General features: G+C 44.3%; 1 protein-coding gene across 2 annotated transcripts in view; it reads right to left on the bottom strand.

Annotated features, from left to right (window-relative positions):
• The window catches only part of cnksr1 (connector enhancer of kinase suppressor of Ras 1), a 69,413-nt gene that overhangs the window by 20,678 nt on the left and 36,437 nt on the right, over positions 1-12,298 (bottom strand). For both annotated transcript variants that reach the window (XM_058399281.1, XM_058399282.1), the window contains exons 5-10: positions 7,948-7,989; positions 7,409-7,528; positions 4,187-4,246; positions 3,955-4,023; positions 2,448-2,570; positions 1-9 (exon numbers count right to left, since the gene is read on the bottom strand). The exon at positions 1-9 is cut by the window's left edge and continues 80 nt beyond it. In XM_058399281.1, the coding sequence (XP_058255264.1) occupies positions 1-9; positions 2,448-2,570; positions 3,955-4,023; positions 4,187-4,246; positions 7,409-7,528; positions 7,948-7,989 (423 nt within the window). The remainder of the gene's footprint in view (positions 10-2,447; positions 2,571-3,954; positions 4,024-4,186; positions 4,247-7,408; positions 7,529-7,947; positions 7,990-12,298) is intronic.

The following is a 12,298-nucleotide window of genomic DNA, read 5'->3' as shown; positions in this document are numbered from 1 at the left end:
TTCCTCCTTCTGCAGACGGGAAAAACAGGAAGAGCTTCAGGTTAACTCATCCTGATAGAGCAGGAGACACGGGACTGAGTTTCTGTGCGTGATTGCATTTGCACTTGATGCATCAATACGTCAACGGGCGAGCTATGTCTGTCAGACTTGCGTGTGTGTGTGTGTGTGTGTGTGAGATCAATGAGAGTATGTGTGTGTCAGTGGAAGTCATGTGGCAGTGCTGTGATCCCTTAAGGCTCTCCAAACAACAAGATATCCCCAACCTCATTACATCATCCAACACATCCTGGGATGATATTAAACCACAATCACAAGATTCGACTCGTCGGCATAGGAACTGTGTGTGTGTGTGTGTGTGTGTGTGTGAGTGAGTGTGTGAGAGAGAGAGAGAGAGAGAGAGAGAGAGAGAAAGCGCTAGAGAGAGCTTCAAAGGGGCCATGGGGATTTTCAGAGCTCTGAACAGGAAGTGAGTGTTGTCATACCAACCTCTCTCTGTGGAACCTACAGGTAAAGCTTGTGTGTGTGTGTGTGTGTTTGATGTAAGCATCATTATTAAAAAGATGAACTAATAGAAGCCTTTATTAATATCGCCACACATGAATTACAACACAGTTGTGGTCGGAGTGCAGAACTTGTGGTCAGAGCACAGGGGCAGCTTTAATGCAGCGCCCCTGGAGCCGAGAGGGTTAAGGACCTTGCTCAATTGCCCAACAGTGGTGGCTTGGCAATGCTGGGCCTTGAACCTTGACCTTTTGATCAACAACCCAGAGCTTTAACCACTTGAGCCACCACTGCCCCACTAACGCTCCTCTCAATCCTGTTCATTCAGAAATAACTGTGATGACATCATGAGCATCCTGAGAGTCTGTGCAGAACCAAAGGCCAGGTACTGAACTGAGGCATGTTTATGCTCTCACTATTATATTAACCACTGCAATAAGATCCATCCAAATCCATTGTCCACTGTCTGTATTACTAAATATTCGTGTCATCTGTCACATTGTGGATCATTTTCTCAAAGGTCCAGTGGCTGAGAAGTGCAAATAACAAATGCAAAAAAAAAAAAACACAAAGCCAATTCAGACAAACTGGAAAAGATAGGAATAGCTTGCGAATGGAATTCTTACCTCTGACTGGACGAGACACTGGTCACTCAAAATACACAAGCAGTAGTAGCAGTTTATTTCTTGTACATGTGTGGAGTTCTGCCTTCACTTTAAACCATTTTTCTAAACAGTGCAACTTTAAATCTTTTAAAGAAAATAACAAACATATATATTTATCTTAATGAGAAAGTGGAATTCATTCAGCGCTACTTTGAGGAAGGATGAACATATGCCGTGATTTTGGATATACTGATAGTGTATCATGGAATAAAGATTGGTTATTGATCTCTAAAAACACACCTAGGGAAAGCAAGAATGTTTCGAAGACCAAACTATTCCAGATTAAAGGATGTAAGGAGCGTTATAAGAGCGTTCATATACACACCGATCCACTTTCTACTGCTGCAGCCTGCTGGACTTTATATATATCCTGAGTGACAGATGTCTCCTCCAATCAGTTGTAAGAATTCCATTCACAAACTATACCTACCTTTAACAGTTTGTCTAAATTGTTATTGTGTTTTTAGGATTTCTCAGGCACCGTACAAAAGCATGACATTATTAAATTTTTATCAGACACAATAATCAGTATATTATTGCAAGACGTTGTTCCATGCGCCACCTGGTGGACATCGTGTGAAGCACAAGACGTGTTTAAAGTGAAAGACACGAGCTGGCATAATCACACGACTGATCGCGTGAAACTATTTGAAAATATAACCACGTGCTCTTACAGGCCACATTTGTACGCAGAGGTTTCGATTCAACCACCTCGAAAGCATCTGACCGCATTTTAACTACAGGCTGTGAGAAAATCTTCATTCACATGTACCTCACTGAAGAGCTAACACGCAATTCTTTGACTTTTGACGTCACTTCTCATCGCCTTTAACAACTGATACTGGGTTTCGGTTTCAATCGGTCTCTTTGAGTCACTCTCATGCAAAATGGACATTTAATGAAGTCATTTATAAAAACCACATGTATTTTTTCCCCCGAAGTCATTCATGAAAATCACATGCAACAGTTCTGCTTATTGCACGCGTAATTGATCACATTACACACGCTAATTATTTGTTATTTCATTCAAGGCTGTTTTTGTAGAAACATCGAATTTACATTTTCACGCCCCTAAGCATGACGCTGTGCAAAATCAACTGTGATTGGTTGCTTTACATGTCAATCAGATGCCCTCTTGGGAGGTCCTTAGTGAATTAAAAGCTGCTATGGAGACCAAATCTTCTGTTATCAGTCTGAAGCTCTGGCTACCGCGACATCAACATGTTAGCATTGTTAAGCTTTGAAAGATTAAGATGAGAATCTCAACAGCGAGTGCCTCACCTGTGTTGGCTTGTCTTTGTGTTTGTGAATGGCTGACAGAGGAGGAAGGCGTCTCAGCAGCAGCGTCACACCTTTCGGGTTCTCCTGAAGCTTCGCCACCAGGTTCTTCCTGGTCCAGCCAACCTGAAAACAACATGAATGGATCATTTTCTCAAAGAAGTCTCAGGCATGATTCTCAAAAAGAGGAGAAAAGATAAATAAAAACTCAGTTTAAGAGTTTATTGTCATAAATAAAGAAATTCTCAGTGCTTGGTGCGAGCCTCAGTGCTTGGTGCGAGCCTCAGTGTTTGGTGCGAGTCTCAGTGCTTGGTGCGAGTCTCAGTGCTTGGTGTGAGCCTCAGTGCTTGGTGCGAGCCTCAGTGCTTGGTGCGAGTCTCAGTGCTTGGTGTGAGCCTCAGTGCTTGGTGCGAGCCTCAGTGCTTGGTGCGAGTCTCAGTGCTTGGTGTGAGCCTCAGTGCTTGGTGCGAGTCTCAGTGTTTGGTGCGAGTCTCAGTGCTTGGTGCAAGTCTCAGTGCTTGGTGCGAGTCTCAGTGCTTGGTGTGAGTCTCAGTGATTGGTGTGAGTGTCGGTGCTTGGTGTGAATCTCGGTGCTTGGTGCGAGTCTCAGTGTTTGGTGTGAGTCTCAGTGTTTGGTGCGAGTCTTAGTGTTTGGTGTGAGTCTCAGTGTTTGGTGTGAGTCTCAGTGTGAGTCTCCGTACTTGGTGTGAGTCTCAGTGTTTGGTGCGAGTCTCAGTGCTTGGTGCGAGCCTCAGTGCTTGGTGCGAGTCTCAGTGTTTGGTGCGAGTCTCAGTGCTTGGTGTGAGTCTCAGTGCTTGGTGCGAGTCTCAGTGCTTGATGTGAGTGTCGGTGCTTGGTGTGAATCTCGGCGCTTGGTGCGAGTCTCAGTGTTTGGTGTGAGTCTCAGTGTTTGGTGCGAGTCTTAGTGTTTGGTGTGAGTCTCAGTGTTTGGTGTGAGTCTCAGTGTGAGTCTCCGTACTTGGTGTGAGTCTCAGTGCTTGGTGTGAGTCTCAGAGCTTGGTGTGAGTCTCAGTGTGAGTCTCCGTACTTGGTGTGAGTCTCAGTGTTTGGTGCGAGTCTTAGTGTTTGGTGTGAGTCTCAGTGTTTGGTGTGAGTCTCAGTGTGAGTCTCCGTACTTGGTGTGAGTCTCAGTGCTTGGTGTGAGTCTCAGAGCTTGGTGTGAGTCTCAGTGTGAGTCTCCGTACTTGGTGTGAGTCTCAGTGTTTGGTGCGAGTCTCAGTGTTTGGTGTGAGTCTCAGAGCTTGGTGTGAGTCTCAGTGTTTGGTGTGAGTCTCAAAGCTTGGTGTCAGTCTCAGTGTTTGGTGTGAGTCTCAAGGCTTGGTGTGAGTCTCAGTGTTTGGTGTGAGTCTCAAGGCTTGGTGTGAGTCTCAGTGTTTGGTGTGAGTCTCAAGGCTTGGTGTGAGTCTCAGCATGAGTCTCAGTGGCCAATCATTAATAATCAGGTTAAAGATAGATATCCAACATAACAGAGTTCAGAGAGTTTACTCACCACAACCTGGTCATTCACCTTAATGACCTCATCACCTTCCAGTATCTTCTCAGTGCAATCTGCTGAGAACTGTGTGTAGTGATGAGGAGAAAAAAACACAAATGCAGCAAAGGTTATTGTATAAGGCTAAAGGTAATTGTGGGTTAATATTAATAATAATAATAATAATAATAATAATAATAATAATAATAATAATAATAATAATAATAAATCAGAAGAAATGATGCTCTACCTCAGCAAATGTTCCAGAGACGAAGTGTTGGCTAGAGGTCGTGGAAGTGATCTCAATCCCCTACAAAACAAACAAACAAACAAACAAACAAATAGTATCGGAATATAGTGATACAATGAAAAATAAAATAAAATAAAAATAAAATAGAATAAAAAGCATAGGACAAAAGCTGGAGTGAAAATATAATTACACAAATAATAAATAATAAATTATGTAAAACAATAAATAAATAAATAAATAAATGTATTAATTGACATAAATAGAAAATATAAAATAATAATAAAATAATATTAATATTACTATTATTAAAATACTATATACTATTTATATTTTTGTATTAATATTCTAATAGTAAAATAAAATCAGGAAGAACTTTTTAACAATTAAATGCCAGATTAAAATATATATTTTGAAATATTTTCAATAGGTCAAGAGTTTTGGAGCACAAAATTCAGCCTTTCAGCTTAAAACATTTCTAGACCGATTTTTATAATAGTAATGCTAATGATAATGATAATAATAATAATAAATATACACGTTTGACTCATTTTGAAATATACATGAATAAGCTTCAAGACACAAAACTGCCAAGCACTCGAGATCTGACTTTCTTCATTTCAAACTTCTGTTTACATTTTTTCTGGCCCTGAAATTTACTCCGCTCCCAAAAAAGGCAAGGAAACGAGTTGTGGGTCATTGTAACAGTGCTGGTAGGATTAGTCCTGACCATGCTACATATATATTTAGCAAATATATTTTGGCTTGTTGCTTGTTTTTTAACACTGAGTCAGAGAGGTCTGATTATGGAGGAACTGGTGTGAGTCAGATGGATGTAGACATTTGGTCCTTTTTTTAATTGCTGAACTCGTACACCAGCATCTCAGGAACGTGAGAAAGACTAAAATAACACATAGGCTTTTAATTTAATTGCAGCTTGTTTGACTCCAAATAGCAGGCTACACTATTCATACTTTCTAAGTATAGTGATAATCATAATAATAATTTGGGGGAAAGGAGATTGTGAGTTGTTTTTTCCACATGGGGTCATAAACCCTAGCTTGAGAAGCCCTGAATGAATGGAAAGACGTTTAAATTCTCTCCAGAACAAAAAAAGGCTCTAAAAATGACAAACTGCCCCTTTAATTTTGTGTAAAATGGGTCAGTTCTGCAATGCTAATCAGATCAACTGCACTTTTATTATTAGTTATTCAGCTTCACCGATGTCAGTAACCAGGATACATTTCTGTCAACCCAGTAACTGGAGTTTACAGATCACTCCAGCGATGAGATGTAGGAGTGTCATGTTTTCAATTCTGTTATAAAACAGAACTGGTGTAGGAGTTCCTGATTGAGGTTCTCGGTTGGTACTTTCAGTACTGCAGACATGAAGTGAGCAGTCATGGCCGATTTACCAGCAGCTCCCTCTGTCTGAGTGTTCAGGAGTGACGAGCGGAGGTTTCTGGCGAATTAGAAACCACAATAATGCACAGGAGGAGTTTACTGGAGTTTGTCGAGTCTGTTTCCAGACGTAGGTAACGTAACGTTATCACTGATCTCAGGATGCAGTCTAACACTGCAGAGAGCCGAAATCTGAGATCCAGCATATACAAACTTGCGTATAATGAGTAGAGGATCATAAATATAATTATAATGAGTTATGAGAAATATAATTATAAAAGTTATGAGAATTATAATTATAATTATAATAAGTATATTGAGTAGAGGATCTGATTATTCAAAATTAAATGCCATGTGCCTGAAAGATGTATTTTATTTTTTCATTTTCTATTTAGTGGGGAAAATATGATAGAAGTGAGAAAAACAAGAGGTTGAGAAAGAGAAAATGAGAGAACATGGGGAGACACAGACAGAAAGATTGAGAGAGATAAGGAGACTGAGATAGTGAGTGAGAGAGAGAGAGAGATAAGGGGGGATGGAGAGGGGAAATTCGAATTTTATTCTATTTCTTTATTTGTTGATTTATTTGTTTGTGTGTTGAGCTTATAATTTTCAGTCCTTACCCTTTTAAATGCTTTGGCAATACATGTACAATTTGTCATGCCGATAAAGCACATTTGAACTGGGGGGGTGGGTGGAGAGAGAGGGAGAGGAAGCGAGAGGGGGGGGATAGGGAGGGCGAGGGAGAGGGAGGGAGATGGAGAGAGAGGGAGAGGGAGGGAGAAGCAGAAGGAGAGGGAGGGAGAGGGAGAGGGAGGGAGATGGAGAGAGAGGGCGAGGGAGGGAGAGGCAGAAGGAGATGGAGGGAGAGGGAGAGGAAGAGCGGGGGATAGGGAGGGAGCGGGAGAGGGAGGGAGATGGGGGGAGAGAGGGAGAGGGAGGGAGAGGGAGAGGGAGGAGAGGGAGAGGGAGGGAGAGGGAGAGAGAGGGAGAGGGGGGGGGAGGAGGAAGGAGATGGAGGGAGAGGGAGAGGAAGAGGGGGGGATAGGGAGGGAGAGGGAGAGGGAGGGAGATGGAGAGAGAGGGAGAGGGAGGGAGAAGCAGAAGGAGAGGGAGGGAGAGGGAGAGGGAGGGAGATGGAGAGAGAGGGAGAGGGAGGGAGAGGCAGAAGGAGAGGGAGGGAGAGGGAGAGGAAGAGGGGGGGATAGGGAGGGAGAGGGAGAGGGAGAGGGAGGGAGATGGAGAGAGAGGGAGAGGGAGGGAGAAGCAGAAGGAGAGGGAGGGAGAGGGAGAGGGAGGGAGATGGAGAGAGAGGGAGAGGGAGGGAGAAGCAGAAGGAGAGGGAGGGAGAGGGAGAGGGAGGGAGATGGAGAGAGAGGGAGAGGGAGGGAGAAGCAGAAGGAGAGGGAGGGAGAGGGAGAGGGAGGGAGATGGAGAGAGGGGGAGAGGGAGGGAGAAGCAGAGGGAGAGGGAGGGAGAGGGGGGGGGGGGGAGAGGGAGAGAGAGGGAGAGGGGGGGAGAAGCAGAAGGAGAGGGGGGGAGAGGGAGAGGGAGGGAGATGGAGAGAGAGGGAGAGGAAGAGGGGGGGATAGGGAGGGAGAGGGAGAGGGAGAGGGAGAGGGAGGCAGAAGGAGAAGGAGAGGAAGAGGGTGGGGATAGGGAGGGAGAGGGAGAGGGAGAAAGAGGGGGAGAGGGAGAGGAAGAGGGGGGGGTAGGGAGGGAGAGGGAGAGGGGAGGGGGGGATGGAGAGAAAGAGAGAGAAAGAGGGGAGAGAGAGAGAGAGAGAGAGAGAGAGAGAGAGAGAGAGAGAGAGGGATTTAGTACCAGTTTTTCTCCAGGTGAAACCGGCACCAGATCAACAATCTGCACCAGAGAAGTGTGCTTCAGTATATCCTCAGTAGCAGCGCTCAGAACTTCATCACATATCGCCACCAACCGACGACTCTGTGAGAGAGAGAGAGAGAGAGAGAGAGAGAGAGAGGGAGAGAGAGAGAGAGAAATAGACACAGACAGAGGGAAAGGCCAGAGAGTGACAGAGACAGAAATACAAATACAAACATAGTGAGAAAAGAAGGAAGGAAGGAAGGAAGGAAGAAAGAAAGAAAGAAAGAAAGAAAGAAAGAAAGAAAGAAAGAAAGAAAGAAAGAAAGAAAGAAAGAAAGAAAGAAAGAGAAAAGCAAAGCCCAAGTAAAACAGACAGACAGCGAAACGACAGAAAGACAGAGAGAGGCAGAAGAACAGAAGAACAGACCAATTACTTCAAAATCACTTCAAAGCTTTGAACTGGTGTAAATGAATCAAACAGGTGAATCAATTAAATGATTCAGCACAGGACACGAGACAGGAGAGGAGCAGAGACTCACCGCTGAAATGATGTCCTTCTCCTTATCCAACAGTGTTTTGTCCTGGAAACAGTGGACAGAGGAGAGGGTGTCAATACCCAGCATGGACACACACACTCATGCACACACTCACGCACACACTCACGCACACACTCACACACACACTCACACACACACTCACTCACTCACTCACTCACACACACACACACACACACACTCTTATGGCTATGAGAGATTCCAGGACAGTATAGCTGCTTACTTCACCACAGAGAATTCAGAGAAGACAAGCAATGCCTCCGTAATCCTTAACTTACTCAGCTAAATCTGGCTGTTCATTAATGCCACGGACACACACACACACACTCACACACACTCACACACACACACACACTCACACACACTCACACACACACACACACACTCCCTGCTGCTGACTAATCAAGCTCATTCCATCCTCCCATTCCCCCTCTCACAGTCTTAGCTGCTATAGAGACTGTGACACAATTATGGAAAGCTCTCTCTCTCTCTCTCTCTCTCTCTCACACACACACACACACACAATAAATCTCAATAAACCACTACAAAGTATATCTGATTGTCCAAACCACTGTTAATATTTACAATCTGTTCAGCTTATCCTCTAAACTCTTATGGTCTAAACCAGCAGCTCTTAGGCTTTCGGTTACTGTGACCCATTTTTAACAACATTTCGCACCAATCAACCTCATGTTAGACGGATAAAGATTCATAAGCAATGTTCCCGGCTACTGACTCACCGGGATGGTCGTGAGCGTGTAGAGCTGTGTGTAGAGTATGTGTAGAGTATGTAGGGTGTGTAGAGAGTGTAGAGTGCATGTGGGATGTGTAGAGTGTGTGTGTAGAGTGTGTGTGTAGAGTGTGTGTATAGAGTGTGTGTGAGTGTGTAGGGTGTGTAGAGAGTGTAGAGTGCATGTGGGATGTGTAGAGTGTGTGTGTAGAGTGTGTGTGTAGAGTGTGTGTATAGAGTGTGTGTGAGTGTGTAGGGCATGCCAGCAGTGGATCACTTCTCAGTAAATCATCTCGTCATTTCCTCTGTGGCTACAATCCCTTCCATATCCCAAAACCCACACACACCTACACACACACACACACACACACACACACAGACACACACAGGTACAACTTCCTAATTCTTTAATTCCTTAACCCTAACTTCACTGACCAAAAGGGAAGTTTCCAATGACAGCTACATTTTTTTTTTCCTTGTGAGTAACAAACTGAATGTCTCAAGCTATCAAATACACACACACACACACACACTCTACACACCCTACAAACTCAACACACACTCTACCCACTCTACACACACACACACAACACACAGTCTAAACACCCTCCACACTCTATACACACACACACACACACACACACACTCACCCTACACACCCTCTACACACTCCACACACCCCACACACACTCACCTACATGTTTCAGTTTTGTCATTCTATCTTTACTTGTTCTAGGTGATGAAGCTCAGTAATAATCACACACACGCACACAACACACACACTCTACACCCTCAAGCACTCTATACACACACACACACTGACACACACACACACCCTACACACTCTACACACCCCAGATACTCTTCACACTCCATACACTCTACACACACTACACACCCCACACACACTCACCTACATGTTTCAGTTTTGTCATGTTTTCCCATTGTATCTTTACTTGTTCTAGGTGTGAAGCTCAGTAATAATCACACACACACACACAAAAACACACACACACCCAATGCTGTTCATTTGAATGTCCAGAGCCACTCAATTCAATAAAGCAAAGTGTGTGTGTGTGTGTGTGTGTGTGTGTAAAACCAAAATAAACCTCTTCAGTCAGATTTCTTTAAATCTTTCTCCATCTCTATATCCATCTATTTCCTTTTTTTCCTTTAAACCATTTCCGTTTCAGAAGCTTTCTTTCATTTCTTGGACTATGATTTTTTTTTCTTAAAGATCTAGAAAGATGTTCCAGTACACAACTGTGGTGTCTTTGCCCCATTTGACCCAAAATACTCCATGATCTCATCATGGTCTCATTTATACTGAGCAAAATCTCTAAATCCTGAGCAGGGGGTGGAGCCAAAATACAGTGTAGAGAGTCTAGAGTCTATGTGGGATGTGCAGAGTGTATAAGGTGTGGAGAGTGTCTGTGTGGGGTGTGGGGTGTTGAGAGTGTATAAAGTGTGAAGAGTGTGTGTGTGGGGGGGGGGGTGTAGAGTGTGGGGGGGTGTAGAGTGCGTAAGGTGTCGAGAGTGAGTGTGTCGAGTTTGTAGGGTGTGTAGAGTGTGTAGAGAGTGAAGAGTGTGTGTGTGGGGTGTAGAGTGTGTAGAAAGTGAAGAGTGTATGTGGGGTGTAGAGTGTGTGTGTGTCGAGTTTGCAGGGTTTGTAGAGTGTATGTGGAATGTGTAGAGTGTGTAAGGTGTGAAATGTGTGTGTGTGTGGGAGTGTAGAATATGTAGAGAGTGAAGAGTGTATGTGGGATATGTAGAGTGTGTAAGGTGTGGAGAGTGTGTGTGACGAGTTTGTAGGGTATGTAGAGTGTGTGTGTGTAGAGTGTGTGTGTGTAGAGAGTGAAGAGTGTGTAGAGTGTGTGTGGGATGTGTAGAGTGTGTAAGGTGTGGAAAGTGTGTGTGTCGAATTTGTAGGGTGTGTAGAGTGTGTGTGTGTAGAGAGTGAAGAGTGTGTAGAGTGTGTGTGGGATGTGTAGAGTGTGTAAGGTGTGGAGAGTGTGTGTGACGAGTTTGTAGGGTGTGTAGAGTGTGTGTGTGTGTGTGTGTAGAGTGTGTGTGTGTGTGTAGAGTGTGTGTGTGTAGAGAGTGAAGAGTGTGTAGAGTGTGTGTGGGATGTGTAGAGTGTGTAAGGTGTGGAGAGTGTGTGTGACGAGTTTGTAGGGTGTGTAGAGTGTGTGTGTGTAGAGTGTGTAGAGAGTGAAGAGTGTGTATGGGATGTGGAGAGTGTGTGTAGAGTGTGTGTGTAGAGTGTGTGTGTAGAGTGTGTAGAGTGTGTGTGTAGAGTGTGTGTGTAGAGTGTGTAGAGTGTGTGTGTAGAGTGTGTAGAGTGTGTGTGTAGAGTGTGTGTGTAGAGTGTGTAGTGTGTGTGTAGAGTGTGTAGAGTGTGTGTGTGTGTGTGTGAGTGTGAGTGTGTGTGTGTGGTGTGAGTGTGTAGAGTGTGTAGAGTGTGTGTGTAGAGTGTGTGTGTAGAGTGTGTGTGTAGATTGTGTAGAGTGTGTGTGTAGAGTGTGTAGAGTGTGTGTAGACTGTGTAGAGTGTGTGTGTAGAGTGTGTGTGTAGAGTGTGTGTGTAGAGTGTGTAGAGTGGGTGTGTAGAGTGTGTAGAGTGTGTGTGTAGAGTGTGTAGAGTGTGTGTGTAGAGTGTGTAGAGTGTGTGTGTAGAGTGTGTAGAGTGTGTGTGTAGAGTATGTAGAGTGTGTGTGTAGAGTTTGTGTGTAGAGTGTGTAGAGTGTGTGTGTAGAGTGTGTAGAGTGTGTGTCGAGTGTGTGTGTAGAGTGTGTGTGTAGAGTGTGTAGAGTGTGTGTGTAGAGTGTGTAGAGTGTGTAGAGTGTGTGTGTGTAGAGTGTGTGTGTAGAGTGTGTGTGTAGAGTGTGTAGAGTGTGTAGAGTGTGTGTGTAGAGTGTGTAGAGTGTGTGTGTAGAGTGTGTGTGTAGAGTGTGTAGTGTGTGTGTAGAGTGTGTAGAGTGTGTGTGTAGAGTGTGTGTGTAGAGTGTTTAGAGTGTGTGTGTAGAGTGTGTGTAGAGTGTGTAGAGTGTGTGTGTAGAGTGTGTGTGTAGTGTGTAGAGTGTGTGTGTAGAGTGTGTAGAGTGTGTGTGTAGAGTGTGTAGAGTGTGTGTGTAGAGTGTGTAGAGTGTGTGTGTAGAGTGTGTAGAGTGTGTGTAGAGTGTGTGTGTAGAGTGTGTAGAGTGTGTGTGTAGAGTGTGTAGAGTGTGTGTAGAGTGTGTAGAGTGTGTGTGTAGAGTGTGTAGAGTGTGTGTGTAGAGTGTGTAGAGTGTGTAGAGTGTGTGTAGAGTGTGTGTGTAGAGTGTGTGTGTAGAGTGTGTAGAGTGTGTGTAGAGTGTGTGTGTAGAGTGTGTGTGTAGAGTGTGTAGAGTGTGTGTGTAGAGTGTGTAGAGTGTGTGTAGAGTGTGTGTGTAGAGTGTGTGTGTAGAGTGTGTAGAGTGTGTGTGTAGAGTGTGTGTAGAGTGTGTAGAGTGTGTGTGTAGAGTGTGTGTGTAGTGTGTGTGTAGAGTGTGTAGAGAGTGTGTGTGTAGAGTGTGTAGAGTGTGTGTGTGTGTAGAGAGTGTGTGTAGAGAGTGTGTAGAGTGTGTGT

This window comes from Hemibagrus wyckioides, linkage group LG09 (assembly GCF_019097595.1).
Source record: "Hemibagrus wyckioides isolate EC202008001 linkage group LG09, SWU_Hwy_1.0, whole genome shotgun sequence".
Taxonomy (NCBI): Eukaryota; Metazoa; Chordata; class Actinopteri; order Siluriformes; family Bagridae; genus Hemibagrus; species Hemibagrus wyckioides.
This window is presented reverse-complemented; position numbering and strand designations above follow the sequence as displayed.